Source organism: Micropterus salmoides, unplaced genomic scaffold (assembly GCF_014851395.1).
Source record: "Micropterus salmoides isolate LMB-PRFRI ecotype aquatic unplaced genomic scaffold, ASM1485139v1 Ms_hic_scaffold_8, whole genome shotgun sequence".
In the NCBI taxonomy this organism is placed as follows: domain Eukaryota; kingdom Metazoa; phylum Chordata; class Actinopteri; order Centrarchiformes; family Centrarchidae; genus Micropterus; species Micropterus salmoides.
The window spans coordinates 22,996,614-23,005,439 of NW_024044570.1; the positions used below are offsets into that span (position 1 = coordinate 22,996,614).

Below are 8,826 nucleotides of genomic sequence, written 5' to 3' on the forward strand. Positions count from 1 at the left end.
AATTTAGAAATGATTACAAAGCTAATGACTAAAAGAGCAGCCTATACTGAGTTGCTGTCCCATCTGTTTTAAACATGTCTTCACATATTGTGTTCCCTTGTCCCTTTCTTTTGTTCATATGTCAGCACAGACACATCTGCCTAATACCCATTTTGCCTCTTTAATGTTGTGCACAGACTCATACACTGCCCGGACCCTCTCTGGCACAACTGGCATCTGTTTTTGTTGAAGCCATTAAGGTGGGAAAAATGGGAAGTGGGAAATCCCTGGAGCTATTTCCTACTGTACTTACTGCTCTTTCAGCTTGTGAAGCCTTGTCTTATGGCAAAGGTAAGTGCAAATTACTAGAATTATTTTATGTTATGTCAAAAACATCAACTTCTGACTTAGTGGTGTGATCTACAAGGTGCAAATATTTTAAATTTGTTGAAGCTCTGTCTCTTGTGGTTGCTTGTTATTTTGTAATAACTTCAGGTGAACTCAGTGGTGAGGAATACAAGAAACAGCTGATCAACAGTCTCTGTTCAAGCAGGTGAGGACATCTCAGATTTCAAACTATATGTGCAATTTAATGTGAAGTTTTTAAGTAGTTTTACAAGAGGAATATATGATAAAAATGTTTTAAGGTTATAGATAACTCACAATGGTGCATCCATTCTCCTCACTGATATGAATTATTTAAGCCCAAACCATTAGATATGGAGTATTAACAAACAGGTTGTTTTTATTTATCTATTCATTTTTTTTCATGCAGATGGGACCCACAATGTGTTATCCACCTTACGACCATGTTCAGGTAACTTGTTTGACTATCAGACCATCACGTTGTTGATACCGTTCAGTTTCCCACAGAAAATTACAATTTTATTGCAGTACCTTGTCTTTGCCTTTATTTTGTTTTCACAATGCCTCATTATAGGGATGTGCCCCTGTCATCAGAGGAGCTGCAGTTTTTAGTGGAGAAAGTACTGAGGATGTTCACCAAACTGGATCTGCAGGAGATCCCTCCACTGGTTTATCAGCTGCTGCTTTTATCTGCAAAGGTGCGTGTTTGTGTGTAACAGCATGTTGATTTTCAGCCTCTTTCCTTTAATGATCTTAATCACAGCCTGATATGGGATTTTTTAAGCCAGTACGGATTTTGATATTTGAGGATTTTAAAATCGATATTCCCATATATTGGCATTCTATTTCTTTTTTCTACTTCATTTTAGAAATAAATAACATAAACAAAGATTATCCCTAACAATGTAGTTATGAGACCTCACCAAGATAATGAGACATAATGCAGTTTAAAAATAATCGTTTTGTGATGGATATGTATTATCCAGACATTTGTTGCCAACAGGGAGGTTGCAGAGTGCCCTCTGGTGGACACACTATGCATCTACAACACTGATAACTTTATTGAAGGATCCATCTTTCTTCACTCTTTCTTTTTTAATTGTTGTTTTTAAGCTATTTTAAAAACTGATAACAATTTATCTGCAATTAGCTCATATCGGCCGATAATATCGGCACGCTGATTTATAGGTCGGGCTCTAATCTAAACGCCTGCTCTGCACTATATTTGTCAGGGTTGTAAGAAACAGGTCCTGGATGGAATCATCAGTTATTTTAAGGAGCAAGATGTTCGCCAGGAAGAAGAGCAGAGACACGGAGAGTGAGTGGCTCATAGACTGCAAGTGGCATATACCGTATTAACTCTATATCTTCCTTTCCATTTACTGATTGATGTCTTTCACTCTTTCTTCCTCAGGAGCATGGATTTAGAGGTTCAGTCCATTCCTCAGGACCAGTTGAGGCATGTGGAGGGCACCGCTATCCTCCACATAGTCTTTGCTATTCGACTCGACCATGAACTCGGGAGAGAATTCCTTAAAAGTTTTAAGGTTATGTATAACTCATCTGTCTAATATTGAAGTTATTTGTGATTACATGTGTAATGATGAGTATGTCATAAAACTTGAGTTGCATTTCCGCAGGCATCTTATGGGGACCTGTGCCCTTTTAGTGTTGCCCTGTTGCTCTCCGTGGCACGCATCCAGCGTTATGAAGAGCAGGTGAAGAAAACTAAACTATTTTCCCCATACTCATTTGAGTTGTGTTTTAGTTTATCTTTACTGTTCACTTATTTTATTTTTTTTGCTTTCCCTGGTTGGGTAGGTGTTTGAACTATTGAAGGGGGCAATCATCAAGAGCTTCAAGGATGAGCAGCTGCAGCAGGGGTCAAAGTTCCTGCAGGACCTCCTGCCTGGGCACTGCAGTGTGGCTCAGATGATACTGGACACAGTCAAGAACAGGTTTCTGGTCCAAAATTATAAGAATATATATTATTAGTAATTATCTGTGTAAACTACATTGTCATCTTTCATGAACAAAATACTTGCAGATGCACTTCTTCACATGAATTCTACCTTTCCACCTGTGCAGTGTGTTTGGTTGGGATCATGTGACCCAGGGTCTTGTGCAGCTGGGCTTCTTCCTCATGGATACATTTGGACCCAAACCTGCACCATTTGGCAAGACCGCAGAAGGGTCTGCTACTGTAGCCCGGACCCCCGCTCAGCAGGCATGTAAGCTGGGAGGACAGGTTCTCTTGCAGGGCTTTAAGGTAACATTTGGTTTTATTGAGGGTTTAAATGACTGATAATTGACAATTATATTGTGTTTTTTTCTCACTGGAGGATGTGTGTTTCTTCGGCAACAGATGCACGAGCCTATCAGAGGCGAGATACTGGAGCAGGTGTTAAATCGATTGGTCACAAAGACAGCATCACCTGTCAGTCATTACTTAGGTGAAACAACCTTTAGACATTAGTCCCAGCATTCAGTTGGACACCAGACTAGATTCTGACTGTTGTTTTTGTTTGTTTTCTATATCATCAGAGCTTTTCTCTGACATTGTGGTCTCTGCTCCCATGATCCTCCTGGAGTCATCCTCCAAGGTGACGGAGACATTTGACCACCTGTCATACCTCCCTTTGGCCACTGTTCAGGGTTTACTAAAAGCTGTCCAGGTACCTACACACACACACACACACACACACACACACACACACACACACACACACACACACACACACACACACACACACACACACACACACACACTAAAGGTTTCCGTTGTTTAATCATTCTTCTGTCTTTAATCTCCAGCCCCTGCTCAAAGTCAGTATGTCACTGAAAGATGCTTTGATTTTAGTTCTCCGCAAGGCCATGTTTTCCAGGTGTGTACTGCATTGCTCTTAATCAGATGAGGTTTTTCAGTACAGTTAATGAATCATGCTTTGGTTAACACATTTGATGTATATGACCCTCTGCTAGCCAACTGGACGGCAGGAAGTCTGCAGTAACAGGCTTCTTGTTGCTGTTGAAGAACTTCAAAGTGTTGGGCAGCTTGGCGTCGAGCCAGTGTAGCCAGGGAGTCTCCTCTAGCCAGGTACGGTTCCAGTTCAACTGTGTGCTGTCTTTCCATATATGCGTGTGCATCAAGGGTGCAGCTGTGGAAATATGTGCAATTTGAAACATGGTCTCCCGTATAGAAAAACAGTCTACCTGAACCCCTCAATAGGTCCAAGTGGACGTTCATTCCCGTTACAATTCTGCTGCCAATGAAGCTTTCTGTCTGGAGATCCTCAGCAGCCTCCGTCGCTGCCTCGGCCAGCAGGCTGATGTGCGCCTCATGCTCTATGAGGTTGGAGGTCTCTTTTCTATGCCATGTTTATTAATTGATTAAAATTTTTTGCTGCATGCTTTATTACTAATTGCTAACCATGATTGATAGTCTTGATAAGCATAGGAACAATTTTAGCCTCTTGCATACATATATTTCAACCACCGTGAAAATTCTACAAGATTCTCGCCCGTTTCAGGGTTTCTATGATGTTCTCCGTCGCAACTCTCAACTTGCAAGCTCCATCATGCAGACCCTCTTCTCCCAGGTATGTGTGTATTAAATTACATATAATAGCCTATTTGTCATATTATCTATAACATGGAGGAGCTGTGTGTCTTTATATCCTTAGCTGAGGCGGTACTATGAGCCTGAACAAGACCTTCTGCCCCCCGTGAAACTGGAACCGTGCATCACAGCTCTCGGAGACAAAGTCTACCTCCAGGAGCCACTGGTAATCTTGTCAGCATTGTAGCAATTTGTGTTTTTGTTGTGTTAATGTCAGCTATAAATAGTGTTTGTCCCCTGTCAGGCCCATCTGGTGAGCTGTACTGTGCATTGCCTGCTGTGGCTGCAGAATATGCGTCGATCAGCAAACCACAACGCTGACGACAGTGATGAGGAGGAGGAGGAGGAGGAGGAGGAGGGATACCAGTCTGAACTGCAGACAATTCTAGAGAGCATGACAAGACGCATGATCAAGAGTGAACTGGAGGACTTTGAACTGGTATGTATGTCAGGACAGGAAAATCGTACAATAAACTACATTATATGGCTTTTAAATTTTCTCAACAGAAGGAGGAACCTTGCCGCTATTGGCATTTATAACATTTTTCTGCTTGTCCTAATTATGTGTCTCAGTGACCTGTACACGGCTGTGAGAAGAGAAGCACTAACAGTTTGTAATTTTAATAAATGAGTAGTCTCGTTGAGAGGAGAATTGCAAATAAGCAACATTTTCTTTTTGAATTGTATATCCGCTGTATCCTATTGGCAGTTTTCCTTACTTACAGCATCCATGCTTGTCCCTGCTCTTGCCAGTTATTAATGTGGTACTGGAAGCATCATCTTAAGCCAACACAAGCCAAACAAGTCTTTGTGTTGATCAGGACAAGTCAGCTGAGTTCTCCATGGGATCCAGTGTTGGGGTGAAGAATAATATCTATGCTGTACTGGTGATGGGAGTGTATGAGGTCCTCATGGAGTACAACTTCATCAAAGCCAACTACAGGTAGCAACCACCTCTCTTTGTATAGTCAGGACATTGTGTAGCATAAATCTTTAAAAGTGTGGGATTTTATTATTTGTGCATTGCAGTAAAAGCCGCTTTGAGGAGCTCATGGAGCTGTTCAGCTGCTACCACAAGCTGTTTGAGATCCTGAAGGAGAAATCTGGAAAGGGTCGCGGGCCCTCAAACAAGACCCCCCGCAGTTTACTCTCTTTGGGCTTCATATCAACTCTTCTCACTGTGCTCTTCAGGTAAGTGCTTTCAGTGGCCTACAGGGATTACTACACTGTTCTCTCTTGAGTATGAAGGCCACATTTAATTTAATTAAATCACAATATATTTACCCAGAAACAACTTCTATAAATACAGTATTCATCTTCTTAGTTCTTACACGTCTTGACTGGAATGTATGTTTCTTGCAAGAATTTGAAGGCAGTACAAAAATATACTTTGTGTAGCATTTATTAAAAATGACAGTTACTAATTACTGGGCAAACTTGAAGAGCTAAAAGTTTGAAATACTAAATAAACACATCAGCTGGTTTCCAAAAATGTGTTAAATGTGCATTGAATCAAGAGTATTATTGACAACACTAATACATTCATAATAATTTGTAGAATTGAACATTACTGCGTCACATTATTATTATTTTTTATTTTTATTTTTTGACAGAGACAGCACTCAGTGCAGGGAGGAGGCTCTCTCAGTGCTTCGGTCAAGTGGAGAATTTGTGCGTTATGCAGTAAGTGTGGCTGTACAGAAGATCCAGCAGCTGGAGGAAACTGGACACACAGATGGCCCAGATGGACAGAACACGGACAGAACTTTCCGCTTCCTCTGTGACATGACAAGGTTGGAATCCCTTGGCCTAAATAACAGCATTTAGGTAGACTGTTTACCCTTTTTGTTTTCTTTGACCAAAGAAAAGAATACAAGAATCATCGTATAATTGTCATCCCAGTGTGCTGATGTGGCGGTACACCAACATACCCAGTGTCGTGGAGGATGCAGGGAAGAAGGAGAAGCGTTCCAGCCTGTCCCATCTGTGTCTGGAAGGGCTGCTCAGGATCTTCACAACATGCCAACAGCGCTATCCTGACAGGATGGCCCAGCTCCTCTCCACCATGGGTCAGACGTGCAGTTTTCAAACTGTAAAAGCAGTCGGTTTTACGTTTTACACCTGAACGGTACACAGGAATACATCACTTTTTGTGTTTCTCACAGACATCTCAGAGGATGATGCCGAGCCAGACGATGGCAGTGTTACAGAGATGAACTTCTTTTACATCCGACAGTTTCAGGTGCATCTGCATTATGTATTATTCTGTGTGTTAGATTAAAATCCAAACATTTATTTTCTAATGAAAAAGTGTAAGTCATGCCTATCCATTGCTTCTCTTTTAGATACAAACCTGTTTAATTATTTTTTTAATGTAGGGAGCACTGCTTCACACCATGAGCATCTACACTAAAATCCAATTGTCTTTGCCCGTCAACAGAGGGCGCTGTTCACACAGTTAAGTGGAGGCGAGGAAGATTTTAATAGCAAAGAGGCTCAGCTGCTGGTCAGCATCTTGAGTGTGCTCTCACGCCAGCTGAAGCCCTCCTCCCAACAGGTGGGTGTACTAGTAAGTGCCCTTTCTTGAACAAATTCTGTAGTATTTGTTCCACTAACACATGTCTACATCTAGTTTGTTCAGATGATCACATGGACTGTGAAAATCTGCAAGAAGACCAGTTTTGGTGAGTGTCAGTTCACTTCATCTTTGTATCCACGTTCGGTACAGTAAGGTGTGTTTTCTCAAGCCTGTTTTATTTTTATTTTTTTTAAGAGGATTCTGCTTTGTCCAAGGGCCTGCTCTCTCTTCTCTTCAACCTGCATATTCTCTATAAGAGTCCTGTCAGCTTGTTGCTGGAACTCTGCCAAGACATCCACAGCCAGCTGGGAGATATCGATCAGGTACATACAAATTCACTTTACAGTGTTCAGAGCACAAGCAATATGGTATTATACCTTTAAAACAATTGCAAGGCAACAGTTGATACCAGCAATTTATAGTTATTTAATTATGGCACATCAGTTAATTACAGTGTTATTGTATATGTCAATTTTTCAATTCCATGATTATCCCTTAAATGCAGGTATCTTTGTTGACTGCTTTGTCCATGGTTCAAATCCAACCTTTTGATAATCGTCTCATATCATCCCAAAATCTCGTAGTGTTAAAGGATTAGCAGATACTGGCCATGTTAAAAATATTTATCAGGGTTCCCACACATCCTGGAAAACAGTTGAGCAATTTTCCAGTCATGGAAAAAGAGAGAAAAAATAAAATGTCCCGAAAAATTAATTTAACATTATGTTGCGGTAGCGTTTTGAATACACCCCTGAGTCACGTCCCATGGTAGCACAGGTTTGCTGACATTAATTCAAGTGACCGAAACTTTCAATAACGTAAGTTGCATTATCCTCCACAGGTATATATTAGTCTCTTGTCTTAAACTGCTGCAAGTCGTTAAAATCAAATTTCCTCTGACAGGAACATATTACTGTATGACGTGATGTCTGTCATACCAGCTAGATCACTGAAAATGTCCTGGAAAAGTCCTGGAAGATGATTTCTAGGAAAAGAGTGGGAACACTTATTTTTTACTCTGATATTTATACTACATTTTAGAATCAAACTTTTTTTTTCCAAAAACCATCACCAAATGATTAATACTTCAACAGTAATCTACAGTTACCCTTTGGCCTTCATTTTGAAGTACTAATAATAATTTATGGCAGCAATAAATAGATGACAATAAGCTAGCAATTCAGCCAGAACAGGCCACTTTTTATTTTGCCCTTTCTGTGCTCAGGATGTGGAGGTGGAAAAACAGTCTCACTTCACCATTGTCAACATGAAGACTGCAACAACCGCAGCAGTGAGTTTTGGTTCTTAAAACTAGAATCTTCTGATTTGCATCGACACAGTCACCTAAGTATCTGTTTGCGCAGTATGCTCACCGTCTTCATCATCACTTTAATCTCTTGCTCCAGCTGCTGGTCCTGTCACAGGCTGACAGAGTGCTTGATGAGGTGGACTGGCTGATTGCCAGAAAGAAAAGCCAGACGGCCTCGGACAAACTGGGCTGTGGTAAGAAGCCTTTTCACACTGATGCGCAGTTGGATTAATGGTGGAGAGTTGAAAGGGGACAAGGGAGGAGATGTCAAGGTGTGGCACCAAAACTCCTGTGAATGTTACCTTCCTGACGTGTAGGTGAGGCCACCCAGACTGCAGGCCAGCAGGATCCAATAGAGAAAGCGGTGACGCTGCAGCTCGGGACTCTTTTGACAGCATTAAATGAGCTGGTCCAGACGGCACTGCTGCCTGGCACCTGCACCATTACACTGCTGAGAGAACTGACTCGCACATACACCATCCTCACCACCCTGGTCAAATATGTACGTATGTGTCCACTCCATGATCTCCGTATGTTTGTGGAGTTTGTCTAGTGTGACACCAATTTATTTTCTCCATGTGTCTCCATTTTAGTACATCCAGGTGTGTGCCAACCAGCACGGTGCACTGCCAGCACGCTTTGAGAAGCTGGTAAGTCTAACTTATTGTTCCTCTGTTTGAATCTTCCAGTACTTCTGGCGTCATGCTAATCTAGTGTTTTCTGTGTAGGTCAAACTGTCTGGCTCCCACCTAACACCGCAGTGCTACTCTTTCATCACATACGCACAGGTACAGCTCAGTCCCAGTTTTCAGACAAATTATCATCTGTAATTATGATGGTGCTGTTAGTTTTTCAGTTATGGATTTGATTGATGTGTTTTCTCTATTAGAGTGGAGAATTTAGTGGTGGAGGTGCGGATGACAAGAAAAAGAAAAGGAATGAAGCGAACACTGCTGCCTCTGTAAGGACCCTATC

The 8,826-nt window shown here is 41.5% G+C and overlaps 1 protein-coding gene across 4 annotated transcripts in view; it reads left to right on the plus strand.

Moving 5' to 3' along the window:
* fanci (FA complementation group I) overlaps positions 1-8,826 on the plus strand; it is a 32,693-nt gene that overhangs the window by 22,542 nt on the left and 1,325 nt on the right. For all 4 annotated transcript variants that reach the window (XM_038706614.1, XM_038706615.1, XM_038706617.1 and 1 more), the window contains 31 exons: positions 177-330; positions 475-532; positions 755-796; positions 920-1,043; positions 1,578-1,663; positions 1,760-1,892; positions 1,986-2,063; positions 2,167-2,303; positions 2,434-2,614; positions 2,711-2,798; positions 2,890-3,020; positions 3,160-3,230; positions 3,328-3,442; positions 3,575-3,697; positions 3,876-3,944; positions 4,029-4,130; positions 4,209-4,403; positions 4,786-4,907; positions 4,994-5,155; positions 5,578-5,757; positions 5,867-6,033; positions 6,130-6,206; positions 6,405-6,521; positions 6,597-6,648; positions 6,738-6,865; positions 7,768-7,833; positions 7,949-8,045; positions 8,169-8,353; positions 8,445-8,501; positions 8,580-8,639; positions 8,741-8,812. In XM_038706614.1, the coding sequence (XP_038562542.1) occupies positions 177-330; positions 475-532; positions 755-796; positions 920-1,043; positions 1,578-1,663; positions 1,760-1,892; positions 1,986-2,063; positions 2,167-2,303; positions 2,434-2,614; positions 2,711-2,798; positions 2,890-3,020; positions 3,160-3,230; positions 3,328-3,442; positions 3,575-3,697; positions 3,876-3,944; positions 4,029-4,130; positions 4,209-4,403; positions 4,786-4,907; positions 4,994-5,155; positions 5,578-5,757; positions 5,867-6,033; positions 6,130-6,206; positions 6,405-6,521; positions 6,597-6,648; positions 6,738-6,865; positions 7,768-7,833; positions 7,949-8,045; positions 8,169-8,353; positions 8,445-8,501; positions 8,580-8,639; positions 8,741-8,812 (3,429 nt within the window). The remainder of the gene's footprint in view (positions 1-176; positions 331-474; positions 533-754; positions 797-919; positions 1,044-1,577; positions 1,664-1,759; positions 1,893-1,985; positions 2,064-2,166; positions 2,304-2,433; positions 2,615-2,710; positions 2,799-2,889; positions 3,021-3,159; positions 3,231-3,327; positions 3,443-3,574; positions 3,698-3,875; positions 3,945-4,028; positions 4,131-4,208; positions 4,404-4,785; positions 4,908-4,993; positions 5,156-5,577; positions 5,758-5,866; positions 6,034-6,129; positions 6,207-6,404; positions 6,522-6,596; positions 6,649-6,737; positions 6,866-7,767; positions 7,834-7,948; positions 8,046-8,168; positions 8,354-8,444; positions 8,502-8,579; positions 8,640-8,740; positions 8,813-8,826) is intronic.